Source organism: Myotis myotis, unplaced genomic scaffold (assembly GCF_014108235.1).
Source record: "Myotis myotis isolate mMyoMyo1 unplaced genomic scaffold, mMyoMyo1.p scaffold_m19_p_2, whole genome shotgun sequence".
NCBI classification, from domain to species: Eukaryota; Metazoa; Chordata; class Mammalia; order Chiroptera; family Vespertilionidae; genus Myotis; species Myotis myotis.
In genome coordinates, this window is record NW_023416324.1 from 147,053,401 (window position 1) to 147,078,349 (window position 24,949).

The window sequence follows — 24,949 nt, forward strand, 5'->3', positions numbered from 1 at the left end:
TGTGTAAAAGCTACCAGACACTCTGCTTGTCAGAACCTAATCTGACATTCAATCTCATGTTCTTATACAGGGTTGGATATTAGGTGAGGGTATCCATAATGATAATGTTAGCTACAATTTATTGATTGTTAAGTGCATTCTAGGTGCTATCAATATACTTTCCATGAACCACTTAATATTGATAAGCTTCCCAAGGTCACACCGCTCATAAATGCTACCACCAGGATTACAACCCAGACCAGATTTGTCAAAGACCAGATCCCAGGGTTTTCATTACACACCACATAGACTCCCATGTATGGGGCCAGGGATCAGGGCAGAGAGTCAGAACACTGAATACAACAGACATGACCCTTACCCTCAACAACTTTATGTCATGGTAGGAGAAACAGACTGAAAGAAGTAGCCAAATAAGCAAGACCATTTCTAAGAGTGAGGGGGCAAATGACGCAAGAAATTGAAAGCTCCTGCTGTCACTTGCACCTGCTGACGGTGGTGAACAATTGGGCTAGCGCTGGGTGCCGGCAGTGGGTGCGAGCGGCAGCTCCGGCAGCAAGTGAGCACTGGGCGGGACCAGGGTGCATGGAAGCCAAGAATTTTCAGTAACCACCAGAGGCTCGCCCCGATGACAGTGACCGGCACCCGGCCTTGGTCTGGCACCCCCGCTCACCTGCTCCATCATCCCACCACAGGCTGCTAATGCTCATGTTCCATGCTCTGCCGCCTGCTGCAGACGCCTGCCATGTTCCCTGCACGCCCCCTGGTGGTCAGTGCAGGTCTTGGGGACTGGTTGTTCAGTTGTTCCACTGTTCGGTCTATTTGCATATTAGTCTGCTGTTATATAGGATAATATGATATGATTCATGTTAAAAAATCGACTTAGGATTTCTATATGAGGAACGGCCTGTCAGGGGATAAGACTGGGGGTGAAAGAATTTAGAAATTATTGCAGTCATTTTCTGTGGGTCCAGATTGATCTGGCTCAGTGTGGACAACAGATAGATTCTATTTTCAGTCATCAGACACATTCTTCCTTCTAACTTGTTACTCAATTTCTAATCAATGTTAATATAGAATTGCTCTCTCAACACTTGTGGGCTTTAAAAAAAATACTACTTTATATGTCAACTAACATGTGTTCCTTCTGAAGATCTGAATCTTTATCACTTTCCTGTGTTTTGAGCATTTTGTTTATGGAGCCATATAAAATGAGTTGCTTTTTTTTTAAAAAAAAAAAAGAATTGCCTTAGAATGTATCACATGTTCTGTTATTTATTTTAAGAAATCAGGAAAATGAATTAGAAATGGGCAATGAAACTGCTTTTTCAGTGTGGTTTTCTCACAAACTCTGCTCTCTTGTTTAGTTAAACTAAAGAAGCAAACAATACTTTTTCATCAAAATGACCTGGAAAAATCAAAATTATTCAAAGTCAGAGGAGAACTGAGTGGGCTATCTGAGCATTTCTAAGCTTGCTAATAAATTACTCTTTGACTATCCAGACCACGGCGGAACTTCCAAGACTCAGAAGACGATAACAACTTGACTTTGTATTCTCAGCTACCATCAGCATGAATGAGCGTTCCTTCCTCTGGTGTGAAGCTGACCTATACAGTCCCATGTTCCTTGAACTCCCTCACTATTTTTAAATCTTGGCTTGTGGCATATACACAAATGTTGTAAGAATTCAGGGTTAAGTGAGTTCAGGTAAATCAAGCCCTCATCAGAGGAAATAAATAACATTTCAATTCCACAGCAAACAGGCATTATGCACCTACGTGCTGGCTTTGTCCAGCCTTGATGATACAAAGATAGTTGTGTAATGTGTTGGAGTTATTCATTATGATAAGTACATCTAATCAAAGCAACTAAACCTTTGAACGTGCAAAGAAAAATCACAAACTGCTAAAAACAAAGAAAGATGACCTCTACCTCAAGGTTAAGCAGAAATTTTTAAATAGCCGACAGACTTTGGAAACTGCCTTAGAGGTCTCGCAAGCAATACCTGAAGGATGCTCTAAAAACAATCTCAGAATGCAACCAGTAACCATTTGTATTCCATTCACTCCCAGATGCTTTTTCATACAAGTAATTAGGTACCTTCTGCCTTTCACTTTCCTGGCATTACTTATTTACGCTCACTTTTGTCTTGGTTTTACATGGTTGAAATGAATTTATTCTGTCAGCTGAAACATTTAAACCTAAAAAGTTCAACAGTATGTTAAGACTGGGATTTATTTACCCTAATAGCTCCATACCTGTTTTTGCAAAGACAGCTCAATTTACTTTTATTTATTTTATGAGTTTTATTGTTTAAAGTATTACAAATAGTTATTTTATGAGTTTTAATGCTATTCTCTCTAACAGCCAGTTAGGTATCTAGATAATTAACTTACCAGGGCTCATACCACATCCATCATCCAGGAAGCACAACATGAATCCGCCCTGCAGGTTTTCATTATCCACTGTAAGAGAAAGCCGTTATTACTAATAAATATTGAGCTTAATTTGTTCATCAGAAAGTCATGCTGCTCACAGAATTATCCGTCTTCCTCAAATGCAGCCACTGAGTTATGACAGTTATGGTACAGTGATAGAGCTCAGAAAAGCATTTGGGCTACAATTTCACACAGAAAATTGCAAGAGGGGAACAATCAAGAAAGAAAAAAAAAGGTTTTCAATTACTATAAAACACCTGCACATTAATAAATTAATGACACGCCCAGCTCTGGAATGTGACTGGCCCATTAGACTCTATGTATTCCCTCCCTAGGGGAGGGGAGAAAGGTAGATGGTGGTAACTGACCAACCTGTATTCTTTTCCTCCAAAGCTCAATTCCAAAGCCAAGCCAGACCATTCTCATTAAGGTCATCAATCTCTCTTCCTACTACTGTAGTTAAATCCCATAAGAGCCATTTGAGCATGCTTCTTTTGTTATTATTATTTTTGTTGTTGTTATTATTAGTTTAGATTTTTTGAGTTTATAGATTTTGCTTATTTCAATATCACACTAGTCATAGGCCCAAAATTACAAAGAAATGACCAGTCTTAGAAACTTTCAGAGTCTGGACTATTAGTAAACTCAGTTTTTTTCAGTAATGTCTTTAATTATAGATTTATCCAATTTGAATATTTTACTATTTATACCAAACACTAGAAATACGGTATCTACCAATTCTAAATAACACCTTTCTCCCTTCCTAGGAGCTTGTCAAGATGGTAAAGGCAAAGAAAGCTGCTCAAGAGCAACTGCTAAATGCAAGTGGAACCAAGAAATGACTTAAGACCGTCTTTGTTGTGTGCGCATTTTTATAATAAAACTGAAATACTTTACAAATTTTCACTTAAAATTATACTTATGGTGATCATTTGAAAGCATGCCATTCCAACACAATTTCTCAGAGATCTACCATTCACTGTGGTAGTCTCATCCTTTGAAAGTTTGATGCCGTATTTCATTCTAATTTCCAAGTACCAAAAAAGGTCTTGGGAGAGGGAGAAGGAGGGGGCGTACAGGAGGCAACCGATCAATGTTTCTCTCTCTCTCTTTCTCCCTTTCTCTCTCTCTCAAATCAATAAAAACAAACAAACAAAAAATAAAAACCATATGGAATGCATACCCATGTTTACTAGAACTAATACACACAAAGAGATAAAACACCCATGGATAAACATACATTTAGTTTGAAATTTATAGCCCTCAGGTTATCTGAAGAAAAATCTAAGACTGGAGAGTAATTCAGGTGCCTCAGTTAACAATTTGAATATCAGCCCAATACCTAAATTAACTATGTATACCCATACAAATCCTATCTGTTGGTGCATACCCCGTTTCTGGTTTGTTTATTTGTAAACATCTATTTGCTAGGTTTATAACCATAGTATGGTTTGTTGCAATAAAAAAACTTTATAGCCTTGGCCAGTGTGGCTCAGTTGGTTTGGTGTCATCTGTGAACCAAAAGGTTGCTGGTTACCGATTGGACACATGCCCAGGTTTTGGGCTTGATGTCGGTAGGAGGCAGCAGATCAATGTTGTGCTTTCACATTGATGTTTCTCTCCCCCCCCCCCCCCACTTCCTTCCTCTCTTTCTAAAACAAATCAATAAAAAATATTAAGTAAAAAGAAAACTTTAGCCCAGCAGGTGTGGCTGAGTGATTGTCAACCCATGCACCACGCGGTTGCCGGTTAGATTCCCAGTCAGGGCACATCCCCAGGTAGCGGGCTGGATCAGGAGACGGCCGACTGACTTTTCTCTCTCATCAGTGTTTCTGTTTGCTGGAAAATCATCTATTTAGCTGATTTCCCTTATCACCCCATGAAAAACAGCACAAATTACCCATCACTCTCTGCTCTCTTAACCTACATCATTTTTTTCCCCTTTCACCACTTATCATTGCCTGGTGTTTTATGTATTTGTTCACTTCTTTATTCTCTCTCACCATTAGAAGGCATGTTCCATGAGTTCACAGACTTAATCCAACATTCTGCTCAATGCTTCTCCCCAGCACCCAGAATAATTATTCAGTTCATTCATAATAGGCCCTCAGTAAACTATTATTGAATAAATGAATGAACCTGTGAACTAGTCTACCTCTATTCTTTTTCTCATGGTAATTCCTCAGATAAGAATATTCTTTTTTTTTTTTTAAATATATTTTATTGATTTCTTTACAGAGAGGAAGGGAGAAAAATAGAGAGTTAGAAACATCGATGAGAGAGAAACATCGATCAGCTGCCTCCTGCACATCTCCCACTGGGGATATGCCCGCAACCCAGGTACATGCCCTTGACCGGAATCGAACCTGGGACCCTTCAGTCCGCAGGCCGACGCTCTATCCACTGAGCCAAACCGGTTTCAGCAAGAATATTCTTTTCTTCCAACACTACTTGACAAAAATCCCACCCATATTTCAAGTCCCAGCTCTTTTACATGAGGCATTCTTTCTCTGTGTTTCCACCATTCTCTGGGCCTCTCCTGGGCAAGAGACACTCACTTAATTTTACTCTATGTAATTCTATATAATAAAAGCCTAATATGTAAATTGACCGAACAGTGGAACGACCAGTCACTATAACACACACTGACCACCAGGGGGCAGACACTCAATGCAGGAGCTGCCCCCAACCTGCAGGCTGGCCAAGGTGGGTGCCAGTGGGGACCCCCCCCCAATTGCCCCACCAGTCACCCCACAGATCGGCCCTGATTGCCGGCCAGGCCTAGGGATCCTACCCATGCATGAATTTCGTGCACTGAGCCTCTAGTTAGATACATAAGGGAAGACAGCCTCTTCTCCACAACTTCTGTTTCCTTCTGTGTGGAATGGAGTTTAGCCAGCATTAATAAAGAGGCCCTTTGCTATCCCTGGACTCACTTTCCCTGTGGCAGTGAGCTCTCTCTCTGACTGGTAATTTGGAGAGGCCCTGCTCAGATCCCTCATATTCCCTCTGGGGGGTGAGCTGCCTGCAGAGAGCAGCGGTCCTCGGCCCTCTCCTCAGGGCACACCAGCTCCCAGGGGAAGCCTGATGCCACTGGTGTGAAGTGCCTGGTTCTGGGTTTGATCAGTACGTCTGCTGGCTCTCACAACAAGCTCCATACTTCAACCGAGCACTTAATCAGTAATAAGGACTGACTGCTGTTTGATTTCTCACTTTTCAGAACATGGAGGTAAAAGGGAAGAATAATGTCATTTGTAACATTTCAGATCTCTCAAGATGTCCATGTCTCTCCTGTGTGAACCATACACACCCACCTGCACAGGATCTAAACACTTTGAACTGAGGGTTGGTTCACAGAACCTAACCTCATTGGCACCAAATTCTAATGAAATGAACTAGTAAGAGCAATAAATACTTGGTGACTAGAAATGAAGTTAATGAAGAAAATGTATTTGGTGTGAATTTTATAGCACTCAAACATTCATGCTGCACGTTCACTTACGCATTTCAAAACTGTGATAAGTTGAGATGATGTATACTTAATTATAAATACTTGCTAAGTTAACACCCTTTTAAAAATAAAACTGTTTTCTCGTGGCAGACAAAGAGCCTGTTCCGAATCAGTCGGAGGCTTTCAGAAAAACCCTGAAAGATCTAATTTTGTAAAAGGTCCTGTCACAAGGGAACAATGTCACCCCAGCAGCGTACTTATCTCAACCGGCTCCATGGGCTCACTGTAGTCACAAAGCACTTAGATTACATTACACACCTATAGAATGTGGGTGGATTTCAAGGAATAAAATAAAAGCAAAATAACTATAGGCTTTTCCACTGGAAGAAAAAAAGAAAGCAAATCTGCTCACCTGAAAACACATCGAGTCTTGCAGCCCCGGCATCTCTGGAAACAATATAAAATTGTCATTGCTGCAGTGTGAAATTGTTTTAAAAAATTACCTGATCAGAGCTCAAGGAGTTCCCCACCTGTGGGGGGCTGGCCTGGTAGTTGCTGGCCCCCTGCTGGTCGTGAGAGAAACAGCCAGCGGGGCAGAGGGGTTTGGGGTATCCCAGGCCCATGCCCACGCACCAACCCTCCAAGTGCCAACTCCCCACCTTCTGTCTTTGGTGCCCCATCCCAGGTTGCAAAAAAGGCCGCCCTGGCCTCTGCTCCTCTCCTCCTGGGTGCCTCCCGCTGCTCTAGATGGGGTTTTCCCCCAGATTGCCTAGGGCTGCCTTCACAAACAATGGCAGAGGTAAGTAGTTTCAACAGAGAATACAGGGCACACAAAGGTAAAAACACTTCCTATCTGGCCTTCTACTGAGAAATATGCTGAGCCCCACCTTTATGTGATAAGATTGCTGGATGCGTTTTTCTTTTCTTTTTTCTTACTTTTCTACAATTCGCAGATATTATTTGTGTGTTTTTTAAATAAAAACTTAAAAAGTGAAGGAGAAAAGGCCAGAAGATCCTAGCTTCAATATCAAGGGTGTGAGAGAAAGGAGAAAGATAATGAGGAGTAAGGTCTGAGATGCAGAGGAGGGAATGTTGAGGGAATGAAGGCTCTAAAAGGAAGCTCGGAATAATAAAAACAACCAGATTCTGATGGGAAAATCTGAGTCTCTTCCCAAATTTTCATCAATCCCAACTCAAAACTATCCCGTAGGAATCTGAATATGTGCACTGTACTTGTTCTACATGCCTAGTTTCAAAGTTAGCCCCTTAGCGCCTTCCTCTAACCAAATTGCTTCTTCTAAGCTCCTCCTATATAGAAATTCTCCTATATAGAAACTCCTATATAGAAACACTGCCATTTCTTCAGCATTTTCTGTGTATCAGGTTAAGTACTGAATGAAGTATTTCTGAACTATTTTTATTTTTACTATTAGGAGGATTCACTTCTAATTTTTGCCACAATCGCATGGAATGTAGGTATCATTATTTCCATTATGTAATTATACATCATTCAAAGTACCATGTACACAATAGGTGCTCAATAACTGCCCCTCTACTGAAAGTTTTCAAAGAAACTGTTTCCTCACAGAAATTCTAGGCGTATAAAGGCACAGAACAATAATTCACCTTTATAACACATTAAGTCATTTTATAATAGACTGTAATTTAGCCCAGGTCAATTTCTCTCCGAACAGCTCTTGTATTTGGCCTCTGCCTCCTAACCACGCCTTCCTGTACTGCCACATATTTTCCTTATCCATTTACAGCATTCCTTTAATATCTTCCAGTTCTAAATTTGAAACTATAGACAATCATCAAAATCTTGAGTAAAATAATTTTTTAGAATAACACGGGACTATATGAAGATCTTCCTTATGAGACCAACCAAGCATTTTGCCTAAGTCTATTAAGCAGCTCCATTTGATGTCCAATACTAGCATCTAAGCAGCGGTGGCAAAGCCAAGTGCTCACTGAGGACAGAGGAACTGGGGAAGTGGGGCTGGCTGTAGGGCCTTTAGGAATGGCAAAGCTGAAGGCACAGGCTGGTCCAAAGAGATTTTTTATATGGTACCTCCTATTTCTTAAACTTTACAAACAATTCCTTCTTTTCTTCCTTTTCTTTATAAACACTGTGTGCGTTTTCACTATAAATCAAACAAACATGAGACAGGCCAGACTTGGTCAGGGGCTGCCAGTTTACAAATGCTGCTCTAAGAAGTGCTTTATTGATCACATTTCTCTCACTCCCCTGCATCTGAACTCCGTCTTTCTTTGCCAATCACCCTGTGCTGCATAAACTGCTCCTGTTGTTCTACTTCTTCTACATTCTGATTTTACCTGCCCTCCACTGTTGAATGAATGAGTGAAACAACTTCAGAGGAGAAGACAGTTGGTAAAATAGACCAGCGTGTTCTCTGAGAGTAACAAACGTCTTCTTTCAGAGTTACAGAGAGCAAGCTGCTGAAAACAGACACTCAGTGGGACACCAAAGGATCCCTGCTTCAGAGCTGTGGGCAGAAGCAAACAGTAGCAACCCTGAAACCCTATAGAGCAGCGGTTCTCAACCTGGGGGTCGCGACCCCTTGGGGGGTCGAAAGACCCTTTCACAGGGGTCGCCTAAGACCATTTGTTTTATATAATTACATACTGTTTTTGTGATTAATCACATTAGAGAGACTAACCACGAATGTTCCTGAGTCTTGGTGCCATCCCTGTTTGCTCCTTCTAAGTTGAGTTCAGGGCTCTCCTAACCAATCAACTTTATTATTTTTCTCCTCTCCCCTCCCTTTCTGTGATAACTGTTGGTGTAAGAAGGAGTTAGTGACTTTTTCCTTAGTACAGGGCACTGCTGTGCAGAAAGCTCTGGATGGCTAGTGAAGTGACTACATCCTGCATTTACACCCAGTCATCTCCCTTCTTAGGCCAAAAATGGGGGACAAATGCAAAAAAGTTGAAATTCATTTGTCAACCCCTGGCAGGGAATTTAGGTCTCTCTACTGAGATCCCTGATCTAATAACTTCCTACTACTTCCTGGGGTAGACTGCTTTCTGTAGAAAAGATAGGTAAAAATCTTCCATTACAAGAAAATACAGATACAAAACAAATGCAGTGCCATATTTGATTAGCTGAAAAACACTCACTCACAAGCCCCCACAAATACACTTAAGTGGCACTTAAACTGTTCATGAGAGTTCTTTAAACACCAGTGCCTTTGTCAGAGACAGTAAAATGGGGTAGGGGAGTTCTAAACAGACTAGACAGACTAAATTTGAATTCTAGTTCTGCCAATATCAATTGTATGACCCTGATTCATTCATTTAACCTCTCTATGCATCAACTTCCACATCTGTAGAATTGAAATAAGTATAGGCACCTCAGAGTGCTGTTGTAAAGATGAATGAGCTAATACCCATCTATAAGATGCTTAGAACAGGGTCTTATGATAGAAGGAGATCAACAACAGCTAGCTATTTTCTCCTTAACTTTGCAATTCGATTTGATGCAGACTTCAATAAATGCCCAAACTTAAATCTAAATTCTCAAGACACAGTATATGTTGATATGCAGTAAAACTCAAAAACATCCAAATGACTCTCTGCTGTTACATGCTTATTAACACAGAAACAGACACTCACTTTATCTGCACTTCAAGTGTGATCATAGATACAAACTAATTCCTCCTCTTACCTGTTCTTTTCCCTCTAATATTTTTAATAGCAATTAAATTCACAGAACATTGCAGGTGGGGGGAAATGACATTATAATTTCATCTTTAAGTACAGCAAGACTGGAATTGTGTGAGATGCCCCCCACAATCCTTGTTCACTGGTGAGCCTTACCTTGCATTGTCCAGCAATTCAGCCAGGGCTCCAAACAGGAAACTGTGCGTAGTGCTGGTGAAGAAATAGAGGGAAAGCCCAAAGTTTAACTCTGGAATCAGTGCAAACGGTTTCAGAAAGTTGCAGACAAGTATTCTCCAGGTCGAGACAGATAATCCAGTAAGGAGTTACTCTAGAAACAACTTTCTCAGCACCATCAAGATTCTGAAGTTGATGCACTTTATTACAAAGCCAGCAGGGCTAAGAACACGATGGCCGAAATAGCCTGTCTACTCCTAATGAAACAAAGACTTCACAGGCCTTCCTGTACTTAGAGCAAATTGTTTTGTAAGCATTTGTTCAAGTTTATTTTGTTGCTGTTGTTGTTGTTTTGTTTGTTTGTTTTTTAGGTTCACACTGACAGCTTTCAGAAAAACAGACCATTTCGGGGGAACAAGAACAGGAAACAAGGAACCCAGTTTAGAGGCTATGTGGAGGAGTCCGGAAGGGAGATGGCAGTGGTTTGGACTAGTCAGTGGTAGTGGAGATGGAGTGGAACGGATGAATTTGAGTCTTTGAGTCCTCGTTAGAGGCAGCCTGAAGGGGACTTGATGATGGATTGGATGGCGGATTGGACAGGAGAGGTGAAGCAAGGGAGAAATACAAAAATCACTCCTGTGTATACTGTGGGAATCTCCAACAAAAACGACCTGGGGGAGTGGAGAAGATACCAATTTGTATCTGATTTTGTTTCTGCTTGTGCTGCTGTCAGTTTTGTTATTCAGTTTCCAGACTAGTAACTGACTATGGGGTGATTTGGGGGAGGAGAGGTCTGGGAAGGATATCTGCAGAAGCTATGCAAAACTGAGGCTGAGGAAACTTCCCCAGGTTAAATTCACAGTCCTTCCAACACGGGGCTTACAATTGTTCTAAATCGCCAACTCAAAACTGCTATTTCTTCATTTGTCTTCCACCTCTGTTAACTTTTAATTAACATCCCATCCCTTCCAGCTTGCAATTATTTTACATAATAAAGAAATAAAAACTAAATATCTGCTGAATAGTACCTGTTTTACTCATATTTTCTGTAAAAATTGCTCTGTCCCATACAGCAAGGCTGGCTAACCCTGGTTTTCTTTACACCTTTTCTGTGGTTTCAAATCTGGTGCATCCCTTGTATCAGTGATTTTCAACTGGTGTGCCACAAGAGTTTTTAAAACATGCAATACCTGACTGTTCAGTCAGGGGCACTGACCTCTTTTTCTTTAGATTGTCAAATTTAAAAATGACAACAGCCAACACAACAATAGCTGGCCAGTGTGAGTGCATCAAAATGATACCTACTTTTTTTGGTCAGATCAGCAAAAAATAGAGAACATTTTTTGGTGTTCTGCAAAACGTTAGTAATGAGTTTACGTGTGCATGAGATGAAAAGGGTTGAAAATCGCTGGTTTATATCAATCAGTACTTTCAGAAAATCCAAATTACTAAAAGATCCCCCCAAACAACAACACTGTGAATTATGCGGCACTCACTCCCTGCTGTGCTTTGCTGTGTGGGAAATGACAGATGGAATAGGGAACCTGTCTTCTTCCTCTGCAACCTGAGCATCTGAAATAACACCTAGTCAGTAGCCAAACGCATCTGGGCCTGACGGAGAAGCCAGGGGGCCCTTGTGATAACCAAAATGTGAGGATTCTAACCTCAGAGAGGTCACGTTTTTGGAAATACTCTGGAGGCCGCAGACGCTGGAATCAATAAATACAAATTACTCTCCGGAGGCAACTTTAATCTTTAAAATGTCAGGATATTGGGCAGGGAAGTCACTAGAGATGGGCAACCTTGGTGGAATGAGGGTTCTCTGGCCTACAATTTTGTTAAAAGATAAATGTAGGGCCTTCCTGCCACCTGGCATTAGTGGGGAAAAAATAAAAAGGGTTTAGCCTGGCCCAGAATATCAGTTTACTTTGTTTTATTCTTTTTAAAGCATACCCTTCAAATAAATAGGTTTTTTCTTTTTAAAGCATCAATAACTTTGCTTTTTTCTTTTTAAAGCATAAACAATTGTATTGTTTATTTCTTTTTTTCTTTTTAAAGCATAAACAAAGAACTAAATAAAGAAATAATATTTCCATAAGTCAATGATACCCAGTTCACGTATTTCGCTAGGAGACGGGTCCAAACTTTTCACGGTGAGACCCTTCCCTCCACCCCCCCTCCCCCACCCCCCGCCCTCCGGGGTCACTCACGAGTTGGCGTGGATGAAATCCAGATGCAGCTGTGCCCGCCGCAGAGTAGCATACTTGTCGCCCATGTCCTCGAAGGCGACCCACGCGCCGCTCAAAAACACGAAGGTCGGGTCCTCCAGCTGTTCGCCCACGCCCACGCCCACGCCCACGCCCACGCCCGGAAATCGGCTCGGCGAACGCGCGCGCGCCCCCTGGTGGCCAGAGCGCGAAGCTCACTCTGCGCTGTTGGCTGGTGTCTGGCAAGATAAATCCTTGCTCAAAGGACAGCTTTGGGCCCTGGTTGGTGTGGCTCTTTGGTTAGAGGCCCACCGCACCAACGGGTAACCTGGTTCGATTCCGGTCACAGAGCGTTTACGTGGATCCTTCTCTCTCCCACCCCCGCCTCACCTTCCCCTTCCACTGTCTAAAAGTCAATGGGGAAAAAATATATGCTCAGGTGAGGCTTTAAAAAAAAAAAATGCCTTCTAGCAAAGCAGGCATCTGAGCTAGGCTCCTCTTCCTGACTTAGGATTTATGTTGTTCCTGTCATTTTCTAACATTTTCCCAGGGAAATGGAGCCCCAGGTTGGGATTAGAATTTGATCAGAAATAATTACATACACACATAAAGAATGTGACAAATCAAGGTTGGGGAGCAGGAAAAAACTCAGAGATGCAGAGAACAAATTGATGTTTGACGGTTGGGAGAGAAGTAGGGAGGATGGGTGAAAAAGAGGAAGGGGTTAAAAAGTACAAATTGGCAGTTTTAAAAGTAGGCACGAGGATGTATAATACAGCATAGGGAATATAGTCAATAACATTGTAATAACTACAGGGCAATGATGGTGAACCTATGACACGCGTGTCAGAGGTAACACGCGAACTCATTTTTTTGGTTGATTTTTCTTTGTTAAATGGCATTTAGATATATAAAATAGACTAGAGGCCCGGTGCACAAAAATTTGTGCACTCAGGGGAAAGGGGGGTCCCTCAGCCCAGCCTGTGCCCTCTCGCAGTCTGGGACCCCTCGGGAGATAATGACCTGCTGGCTTAGGCCTGCTCCCGGGTGGCAGAGGGCAGGCCCAATCCCTAGGTGCAGCCCCTGGTCGGGCTCAGAGCAGGGCCGACTGGGGAGTTGGGGCGCCGCCCCCTGTCATGCACAGAGCAGGGCCCATCAGGGGGTTGAGGAGCTCCCCCCTGTCACTCACAGAGTAGGGCCGATAGGGGAGTTGGGGCACCGCCCTCTGTCACACTCAGGGCAGGGCGGATCAGGGGGTTGGGGCGCCACCACTGTCACACTCAGGGCAGGGCAGATCGGAGGTTATGACTCTACCCCATCACACACAGAGCAGGGCCCGTGGGGGGGGGGGGGGGCGAGGCGCCCCCTGTCACACACAGAGCTGCAGGGCGATCAGGGGGTTTGGGTGCTGCCTCCTATCAGGCACAGAGCAGGGCGATCAGGGGGTTTGGGCGCTGCCCCGTCATGCTGATCCCAGTGCCGGGAGGCCTCGCGGCTCCGCTGATCCTGGTGCTGGGAGGCATATTACCCTTTTACTATATAGAATAGAGGCCTGGTGCATGGGTGGGGCTGGCTGGTTTGCCCTGAAGGGTGTCCCGGATCAGGGTGGGGGTCCTCACTGCGGTGCCTGGCCAGCCTGGCTGAGGGGCTGAGGGCTGTTTTCAGGCTGGGACTGAAGCTCCCAACCGCTCCTTTTTTTCTTTTTTTTTTCTTTTTTTATTCTGGGCCAGCTTTAGCTCTGAGGCCTCGGCTGCTGAAAACAGGTTTCTGGCCTTTGTTTACCGTCTGTATTTGATACAATGTTGCGGTCCCGCTGGCTGAAGCCCCGCTGAGTAAAGCAGGTTTCTGGAGTTTTTTTAGCTTCTATATTCGCAACATATTTGCTTAGAGTTGCAGCTGAAAGACTCTTTAGGAGAACCAAGATGGCGGCATAGGTTAACGCCGGAGTTTGCTGCTTTGAACAACTACTTCAAAAGTGAAACTAAAAGACAGAACAGACATCACCAAGAACCACAGGAACGCTGGCTGAGTGGAAGTCCTACAACTAGGAGGAAAGAGAAACGCATACGGACACTCAGAGCAGGCTCAGTACTGAAGTCAAATTCTGAGGTGCGGAGTGCGGGGAGCGGGCTGGCGGTGGAGGGCGCGGTTGGCGTTTTCAATCGGGAGGGAGTTGAAGACTCTGAGCTCCAGATACGGGCGAGTCTCTAGGGACCCAGATTCAAACGGGAGAAGCGGGACTGTCTGGCTTCTGTCAGAGCGAGAGCAGCTTTCTCTCCGAGCTTTGCAGCGGGTGCTGGGACTCAGAGAGGCAGAGCCCCTGGGGACAAGACTGAGAGTCGCCATAACTGCTCTCTCCGGCCCACCCTGTTGATCCTGTTCGACCCGCCCCGCCCAAGCCCTGCACAGAGGCATTTGCCGGATAGCCTCAGGCAAAGGCTAGATTAGCACCTCCCTAGAGGACAGAAGTTCTCTCACTGCTGACACAGCTGATTCTCATAGCCAATTGGCCTGGAGGTCAAACCCTCCCTGGTATTAGCTACAACAATCAAGGTTTAATTATAAGACTGCGAACAAAGACCACTAGGGGGTGCACCAAGGAAGCATAACAAAATGCGGAGACAAAGAAACAGGACAAAATTGTCAATGGAAGATATAGAGTTCAGAACCACACTTTTAAGGTCTCTCAAGAACTGTTTAGAAGCCGCTGATAAACTTAATGAGATCTACAAGAAAACTAATGAGACCCTCGATGTTATATTGGGGAACCAAGTAGAAATTAAGCATACACTGACTGAAATAAAGAATATTATACAGACTCCTGACAGCAGACCAGAGGAGCGCAAGAATCAAGTCAATGATTTGAAATGCGAGGAAGCAAAAAACACCCAACCGGAAAAGCAAAATGAAAAAAGACTCCAAAAATGCGAGGATAGTGTAAGGAGCTGCTGGGACAGCTTCAAGCGTACCAACATCAGAATTATAGGGGTGCCAGAAGATGAGAGAGAGCAAGATATTGGAAACCTATTTGAAGAAATAATGACAGAAAACTTCCCCCACCTGGTGAAAGAAATGGACTTACAGGTCCAAGAAGCGCGGAGAACCCCAAACAAAAGGAATCCAAAGAGGACCACATCAAGACACATCATAATTAAAATGCCAAGAGCAAAAGATAAAGAGAGACTCTTAAAAACAGCAAGAGAAAGAAACTCAGTTACCTACAAGGGAATACCCATACGACTGTCAGCTGATTTCTCAACAGAAACTTTGCAGGCCAGAAGGGAGTGGCAAGAAATATTCAAAGTGATGAATACCAAGAACCTACAACCAAGATTACTTTATCCAGCGAAGCTATCATTCAGAATTGAAGGTCAGATAAAGAGCTTCACAGATAAGGAAAAGCTAAAGGAGTTCATCACCACCAAACCAGGATTATATGAAATGCTGAAAGGTATCCTTTAAGAAGAGGAAGAGGAAGAAAAAGGTAAAGATACAAATTATGAACAACAAATATGCATCTATCAACAAGTGAATCTAAGAATCAAGTGAATAAATAATCTGATGAACAGAATGAACTGGTGATTATAATAGAATCAGGGACATAGAAAGGGAATGGACTGACTATTCTTGGGGGGGAAAGGGGTGTGGGAGATGCGGGAAGAGACTGGACAAAAATCGTGCACCTATGGATGAGGACAGTGGGTGGGGAGTGAGGGCGGAGGATGGGGCGGGAACTGGGAGGAGGGGAGTTATGGGGGGGAAAAAAGAGGAACAAATGTAATAATCTGAACAATAAAGATTTAATTAAAAAAAAAAAAAAGAGTTGCAGCTGAGAGGCCGGCAAGTCAGGCAGGGAAAGTTGGAGTCCTCCGTCACTGAAGCAAGCAAGCCTCCCTGTTTGCATCAGCTGCCTGGCTGCCGGCCGCCATCTTGGCTGCCAGTTAATTTGCATATCTGGGCCCTACTCTGTGAGTGACAGGGGGATTAGCCAATGGGAAGGGTAGCGGTCGTACGCCAATTACCATGTTTCTCTTTTATTAGTGTAGATATCAAAAATATAAGTCTTTGTTTTACTATGGTTTCAAATATCAAAAAATTTCTATATGTGACACGGCACCAGAGTTAAGTTAGGATTTTTCAAAATGCTGACAGGCTGAGCTCAAAAGTTTCGCCATCACTGCTATAGGGTGTCAGATGGGCACTAGATCACTTCATAAGTTGCATAAATGTCAAACCACTATACTGTACACTTGAAACTAATATAATATTGATGTCACCTATAATTGAAAAATAAAAACCATTTAAAAAGAATCTGTGTGGCGAGGTTGGGGAGTGTGGGGAAGGAAAAAGGTAGTTCCCCTGTACTTGCACAGTGTGTTACACAGCGCCAGATATAAAGGCCTTTTGTGTTCGAAGCCCCACACTTACCTTCCTGTGCCTCTTGGGTTGATCATGTTTTCTCCAGTTGAAGAAAAGAGAACATCCAGAGAGAGAAAGGAAGGAAGAAATAAAGTGAATCTGAACAAAATTTAAACTATGCCTTAATGTGGAGACTTGTGTTCTCTAAGAACCTTTTTCATTCAATTATTTGATGTACTACCCAGCTCAAGGAATAAACACTCCATATATTCCAAAAGAGAGAACTAGGCAAATGGAAGGTTGGGGATGGGGTTAAATATAAGGAAGGGCTTTGTACACCAGCTTTCCAAATGGTGCTACTCACAAAACACGGATTACCAACCAAGTCACCAAAACCCAGCTGAAACAGGATTTGTCAAACATGCTGTTGAGATGAGAAATTTGTTGACCTGGATGACCTCTCAATTAGGGTTAAATGACTTATAAACTAAGGTAGTTCAATAGAACTCAGCAGAGATTTTACATGACAGTTTCAAAATCGGAAGTGAGTGTCGATTAAATAAAGAACTTGAACTAGATGTGTTTGTGATTTCTGGGAATCATACAATCAATGAAGCTCTCAGGAAAGAAAAAAAAATGTCAGTTTGGGGATAGTGATTCTACTTCCAAAGAAAGAAGTGTATCAGCTACTAGATGTACAGGAATCAGGAAAGGAAGAATTTGAATGACAACCCAAAGGAACATGATGCTGTACTTTAATTTGAAAACTGGAAGTAAACATAAACATTTCAAGTAATTTTCCTGATTGCATTTTTGTTTTAACTGTGGCTGATGTGGGAGGGTTTTGCTAGCAAACTTCTCTTCACTAAGCAACTTGAGCTATCTTTTCAATGTTTCCCTCCATAGAACTTCACAAATACAATATCTCATTTTCATTTAATGGACAAGAAAAACTTGATGAGCCTCTTCTGAATTTACTTTACTATCCTAATTTCCAGCTGCTGTCTCAAAGCAGTTTACTATTGGATGGGCACTGGAGCCTCTAGCCTGTAATTAGTAAAGGCTGTAAAATCTAATTTCTACCAGAGGGAAGGGTGTGATCTTCACCGAAATACCCCGAATCTGGTTTACTGTGCACTTGCATTTGTGTTCCACACCCTGTATGACAGCAACTTTGCAGAGTGTCCTCTCCCACTCTGGGACCCCTCGGGGGATGTCGGAGAGCAGGTTTCCTCCTGATACCCACAGGCCAGGCCGAGGGACCCCACCTGCCAGAGGGACCCGCTCACTCTGCAGACACCAGGGAGGGATTGAAGAAGGTTGGCTCCAGGGCATGTCCAGCCCATCGGGCCCAGTTCCACCCCACAGGCCACCTTCTAACTAATTTCCTTTCGATGTGCATGAATCTGTGCCCGGGGCCACTAGTTTCATGATAAAAATACTGGAGGAATAGAAGGGAGGAGAAATTTAAAATGAGAACATAATCTGCTCATTGTATGCTTAATTCTGATTTTAAGAATAGTCGATTTGGGATAAGAGACTGAACTCTTTCTGATATTTACATTTCAGCTTTGGGAGAATCACCTACTTGTCATAAATGATGGCTCAAATCTTTCAAACTACATACTCCCCTTTTATTTCTTTTTCTTTTTAATCCATTTTCTTTAATTTATTGGAGTTACATGTCTAACAAAATTATACAAGTTTCAGGAGCAGAATTTCACAACACGTCTTCTGTGCACTGTACTGTGTGTTCACCACTCTAAGTCAATTCTTATTCTACCGTATCCCCCCAATACTCTCCTCCACTCTCCACTTCCTACCACCAGCCCCACCTCTGGGAAATACGGTTGTGTGTCTCCATGAGTTGTTCTTTTTTTTTTTTTTTTTTTTTTTTTAGCTCAATCCCTTCATCTATACCCATCCATTCCCTCAACCACACCATTTCTGACAGATCAGCCTGCTCTCTACCAATCTGTCTTTATTCTGCTTGTTAGTCCATTGTGTTCATTAGATTCTACATATGAGTGAAATAATATAGTACTTGTCTTTTTCTGACTGGCTTATTTCACTTAGCATAATGCTCTCCAGTTCCATCCATATTATCCCTAAGAGTAAGATTTCCTTCTTTTTCTTTCTTTTTTTAAAAAATATATTTTATTGATTTTTTACAGAGAGGAAGGGAGAGGGATAGAGAATCAGAAACTTCGATGAGAGAGAAGCATCGATCAGCTGCCTCCTGAACACCCCCCACCAGGGATGTGCCTGCAACTAAGGTACATGCCCTTGACCGGAATCGAACCTGGGACCCGTCAGTCCCCAGGCCGATGCTCTATCCAGTGAGCCAAACTGGTCAGGGCAGATTTCCTTCTTTTTCATAACTGAGTAATATTCCATTGGGTAAATATATTTCAGCTTTTCTTATCTACTAATTTACTGATGGACACTTGAAGTGTTTCCAAATGTTTGCTTTGGTAAATAATGCTGCAATGAAATAGGGGCACATATAGTCTTTCAAAGTAGTGTTTCAGGTTTCTACTAATAAATTCCCAGAAGTGAAATCACTGGGTCATAAGGCAGTTCTTTTTTTTTTAACCTGTTGAGGTAACTCCATACTGTTTTCCACAGTAGCTGCACCAGTTTGCATTCCCATCAGCAGTGTATTGGGGTGCCCTTTTCTCCACATCCTTGACAACAGTTATTTGTTGTATTGATGAGAGCCATTTTGACAAATATGAGGCAATATCTCATTGTGGTTTTAATTTGCCTTCCTCTGATAATTAGTGATGCTGAGTAACTTTTCATATGTCTATTGGCCATCTTTATGTAGTCTTTGTAGAAACAGGTCATTTGCTCATTTTTTAAATTGGATTGTTTTATTTTATTTGGTGTTCAATTTTGTAGCCTCTTTATAAATTTTGGATCTTAACCCCTTGTCAGATGTATCATTGATGAATATGTTTTCCCATTCAGTGGGCTGTCTTTTCATTTTGCTGATGGTTTCCTTTTTAGTTTGATGTAATCCAATTTGGTTATTTTTTCTTTTGTTTCCTTTGCCTGAGGAGATATATCAGAAAAAAATATTGCTATGAAAAATGGCCAAGATTTTACTGCCTATGTTTTCTTCTAGGATTTTTGTGGTTTTGAGTGTACCATTTTAGTCTATTATCCATTTTTAGTTTATTCTTATGTATAGTTTAAAAAGATGACCTATTTTCACTTTTTTTTTTTTTTTTGCACATATGGGTCCAATTTTCCCAACACCATTTATTGAAAAGACTATCTTCACCCAATTTTATGTTTTTTTTCCCCTCCTTTGTTAAATAGTAATTGGCTATAAAGGGGTGGGTTTATTCATGGACTCTCTATTCTGTACCATTGATCTTTTTGTCTTTTTTTTTTTTTCTGCCAACACTAGGCTGGTTTGATTACTATAGCTTTGTAGTATAGTCTTATATCAAGTAGCCTGATTCCTACAACATTGTTCTTCTTTCTCAAGATCCTTGTTGCTATTCTGGGTCTTTTGTGGACCTATATACATTTTTGGAATATTTTTCTAGTTCTGCAAAATATGCCATTGGTATCTTGATAGGAATTGTGTTGAATCTATAGATTGATTTGGGTAGTATGGACATTTTAATGATATTAGTTCTTCCTATCCATGAACCTGGTATATCCTTCCACTTATTTGTGTCTTCTGCAATTACTTTCTTCAGTGTCTTATAATTTTCTGAGTATAGGTCTTTTACATGCTTGGTTAAATTTATTCCTAAATATTTTTTATTTGTTTTAAAGTAATTGTGAATGGGATTATTTTTTTAGTTTCTTTTTCTGATAGTTCATTATTGGTGTATAAAAATGCAACTGATTTCTGGATATTTAATTTAAATACTGCTACTTTACTGAATTTGTTTATCAGCCCCAGGTTTCTTTGTGGAATTACTAGGGTTCTCTATATACAATATCAGAATCATGTTATCTGCAAATAATGAGTGTTACTTCCTCCTTCCCAGTTTGTGTGCCTTTTATTTCTTTTTCTTGTTTGATTTCCTTGGCTAGAACTTTCAGTACTATGTTGAATAAGAGTGGTGAAAAAGAACACCCCTGTCCATTTACAAGGGTTAAATCCTCTTGTCGGATTGTTCCTTTTATGATAATGTATTGTCCTTCTTCGTTTCTTACTATAGTTTTAAAGTCTGTTTTCTCAGATATAAGTATTGCTACTGTAGTTTTTTCCCCCTATTCATTTGCATGACATCTTTTTTCATCCCTATACTTTTAGTCTGTGTGTTTCTTTTATCCTGAGGTGAGTATTTTGAAGACAGCATATACTGAGCCACACTGGCTGGGCTACGTGGATCTTGTTTTCTTATCCATTCAGCTACCTTCCAGGTCTTGTATATCTTTTCCCTCCACCAGATTAAGGAAGTTTTCAGTCATTATTTCTTCAATTAGGGGGGAATGCTCCTCAAAATCTGCCAGGAGGAGACAGAGCTCGGCAGGGTGACCAATCAGACTGATAGAATCTGAGACAGACCAAGATAGATGGCATCTGTAGTATGGGAGAATGACTCAGCACAGTGATCCTGGTGGCTGTCCTTTCAACTCTCTCCCCAGAGCCGCAAATCTCAGACTCTTCTCACATGACACTAGTTCGCTCTGCCCTCTCTATGCTGGAGCCCAGTGTAAGTGGCTGTGAATGAGATTTTGTGTGTTGGCCTTTTAAGTGGGTGCCTGTGTCTCTAGTGGACTTCACCTCTCCCTTATGAATAGCAATCTTGCTGCTTTTCACAGCCAGATGTCATGTGGATATCTCTTCCCAGTTTTAGTGCTCTGGGTTGGGGAACCTGACTTGGGGTTTAGACCCCATGCTTTTCAGGAGGAATCTCCCCACAGCTAAGCTATTCCTCTGGAATATCAGCTGCTGCCTGTGGGAGTAGGGCCAGCCCTTTTCACATCTCTGCTCTTCCTACCAGTCTTGGTATGGCTTCTTTGGTAAATCTTAAGTTATAAGACTTGTTCAGCTAGTTTTCAGTTGTTTATTCAGGATGATTGTTCTATAATTTAGTTGTAATTGCAGCTTGGTCCTGAGAGGAAGTGAGAGTAACATTCACCTCCTCCATTGCCATCTTAGAGCTCCCTTTCCCTTTCATTTTATTAACATTGTATGAATCAACATTTCATTACTCCTCACAAACATGTTAAACTGAAGACAAAGGTTATACACATAAAAAACAGATGCTTGTTCTGACCAGCCATACAAAATTGTATGCTGCTTTCAAAAAACTATAATTAAGAACTGACAATGACAATGTTGTAATAACTACGTATGGTGCCAGGTGAGTACTGGAAACATCAGGGGGAGAAATCTGTGAAGTGCATGATTGTCTGAGCACTGTACACCTGAATCTGATACAAAAAAATATTGAATGTAAAGTGTAATTTTAAAAAATTAACTTAAATACTGACATGGACATCTATATATATAAAAAATCCTAATATGCAAATAGACCAAACGGCAGAACAACCAAACAACTGAACAACTGGTCGCTATGATGTACGCTGAACACCAGGGGGTGTGCACAGAACATGGCAGGTGTCGGCAGCAGGTGGCAGAATGTGGAACATGGCGGGCATGGGCCACAGTGGGATGGTGGAGCAGGTGAGCGGGGATGCCAGACCCAGAGGGGTTCAGTCACTGTCATCAGGGTGAGCCTCTGGTGGTTACTGAAAATTCTTTGCTCCACGTGCTGAGGTCCCGCCTGGCACTCGCACTTGGTGCCCACGCCGGTCCCCCTTGCACCCACTGCTGGTGCCGGAGCCACCACTCACACCCGCTGCTGGTGTCCAGTGCCCAGTGCTGGCCCTGATCACTCAGCACCATCAGCAGGTGTGAGAGGCAGCTGCTGGCCCCAATCACCCCTCAGGGCTTCTCCACCTCCCCCTGCTCCTGAGGGGTGATTGAGGCTGGCAGCCGCCTCTCACACCCGCTGCTGGAGATGGCCTCGCTCACACCTGGGGCCGGCACCAGAGCCACCACTCGCACCCGCTGTGGGTCCCAATCACTCTGCGCCATCAGCAGGTGTGAGCAGCAGTTGCTATCCCCGGTCACCCCTGAGGGTTTCTCCACCTCCCCCTGCTCCTGAGGGGCAATCAGGGCAGCAGCTGCCACTCGTACCCACTAACGGTGCTAGCCCCACTTGCACCCACTGCTGGCACAGGCCCCAATTGCTCTGTGCCATCAGTGAGTGCGAGTGGGGCCAGCGCTGTGAACGCATGGGAGAGGTGGTGGAGGGAGCAGAGTTGCTGGCAGACAGGGGCCAGGGGCTGTGGTGGGAGAGGCCAGGTGGGGGCGCGGAGATGGGCAGATTCCCATCTCTGTGCCCACCACATCCTCGCAGCCCACAGTTCCTTTCAAGGTGCACGAATTTGTGCACTGTGCCCCTAGTGTTATAATAAACAGAAAACAAATGTTATTAAGGTAATAATGTTGAAATAGGCCAATGACACTCAATTGACAGTAGTGAAATATCTCTCAAACTCACACCTTTCTTGTTCAACTTACTGCTTTTGTGCAAAATTGAACCTGGTTAGTGTGTTTTCATCACTTCCAATCTTTAGACATTGGTGGGGTTTTCATTTACATTGATTCTCCCTTGTCTATATAACTGCTCATCTTTTACACTCCAGTACACATCATGATGGTAGCACCTCTGGAGACGCTGGACAATATGAGGCCTAGCACTTGCCCAAAGGATAGTGATGTCATTGAATGAGTTAGATAATCTGAAAGTCACTTTAGTTTGGTTAACCACTAGCTGTTTTCCCAACTTTCCTCTTTCCACTCTCAATATTTAGGAAAAATTTTCTTTCCTAGACTCCCTGTAACAAAGGGTGGCCATCTGACTCAGTCCTCATAAATAAGATAGAAGCAGATGTGTGCTGAGTGGTTTCTAGGAAGGCTTTTGCTCTCCTGATAAAATACACAGGCAGGGCTGGCTCTATCTCTCTTTTTCTTGTCTCTGCCTTAAATACAGGCCAGGCACAATGCCTGGATTTGGGGCTGTTATTTGCATCTATGAGAAAAAGATCAAGAGAATCATATGAAGCTGTCCCCATACATTATTAAAGTACCAAACCAAAGTCAGCAGTCACTCACCTGCAGATTTTTTGTTATAAAACATAAATTAATATTAACCATATAATTTATTAGTGTAACTGTAATTGGAGTTTCTTTTACTTGTAGCCAAAACTATTCTTAACCAGTAGAAAGAAAAAGACCATAATGCCAGAAAGCAGCTGATGCATACTTTCCTTCCACCATTGGGTATCAGCAGAGTATTTACTATGGACTATGATTTATAAGTTTTTCTTGCCAGAGGTAGTAAATGTGAATTGAGAGGAAGGAAGACACTGAAAACAGGAGCAGCCATTGGAATAAAGAGAGAGGGAAGGAGTAAGAGATATGTATGTGTACAGATTATTTAACTAGAGTCATTAGACCAAAGCACAGGAAAAGACAAGGTTGGCCAGATAAGGAAGGAGAGCTTAAGGAGGAGTTGGAGTGTCAGAAGGAAGTTTGTATTTAGTGTGATGTATACACTGAGTGGCCAGATTATTATGACCACCCCATCAGTACAATGAAGTGAATTAGTTATGCAAATAATAATAATAATAATAATAATAATAATAAAACTTTGAGAGTATTTGCTTAGGAAGTTTTCAATATTCAGTATTTTTGGAAGTGTCAATGAAGTACTGATGGGGTGGTCATAATAATTTGGCCGGTCATAATAATCTGGCCACTCAGTGTAATTTGGAGCCATTACTGGCTCATCCAGTGAACCAATCATTTATTTTGTGAGAGTCAGTTCTATGGTAGGTTCCAAGATTCCTATATAATAAAAGGCTAATATGCAAATCAACCAAATGGCAGAACAACCAGTCACTATAACATGCACTGGCCACCAGAGGGCAGACACTCAATGCAGGAGCTGCCCCCTGGTGGGCAGTGCACTCCCACAGGGGGAGCGCCACTCAGCCAGAAGCCAGGCTCATCATTGGCAAGCGCAGCAGCAGTGGCGAGAGCCTCTCTCACCTCCACTGCAGTGCTAAGGATGTCAGACTGCCAGCTTAGGTCAGCTCCCCTTGGGAAGCAGGCCTAAACTGTCAGCCAGACATCCCCCTAGGGCTCCCAGACTGCGAGAGGGTGCAGGCTGGGCTGAGGGATCACCTCCCCCACCCAAGTGCAGAATTTCTTGCACTGGGCTTCTAGTATAAAAATAAAATATCTTGTTTCTACCTTCAAGAGGTTACAGTTTAATAGAGACAAATTATGTATATCAGGTTTCAAGATAAGAAACAAAAATCATTCCAGGTATATTAGACACAAAGGAATGTGGGTGTCAGATCAGGGTGGGCCCTAAATGCTGTACTGCAGAAATTGGAATGTATCCCAAAGAGAGAAAGTAGTCATGTCTTAAACTGTGGAGTGCCCTGAATGAATTTATGCTTCATAAGGATCAATCTGGATACATCTGAATCCTGGAATGGAGGAGTTCAAGACTAGAAGAAGGAAGGCCAGTGTTGCAGTAGAAAGTGAGGAATATATTCTTGAGCTGGAAAGAAACTTTTATTA

At 42.5% G+C, this 24,949-nt stretch overlaps 1 protein-coding gene across 1 annotated transcript in view; it reads right to left on the reverse strand.

Annotated features, from left to right (window-relative positions):
• Nucleotides 1-12,020, reverse strand: part of MORC1 (MORC family CW-type zinc finger 1) — a 136,686-nt gene extending 124,666 nt beyond the window's left edge. Inside the window, exons 1-2 of the mRNA XM_036348532.1 lie at nt 11,956-12,020; nt 9,728-9,781 (exon numbers count right to left, since the gene is read on the reverse strand). Coding sequence (XP_036204425.1) covers nt 9,728-9,781; nt 11,956-12,020 — 119 coding nt within the window. The remainder of the gene's footprint in view (nt 1-9,727; nt 9,782-11,955) is intronic.
• Between the last annotated feature and the right edge of the window lie 12,929 nt (nt 12,021-24,949).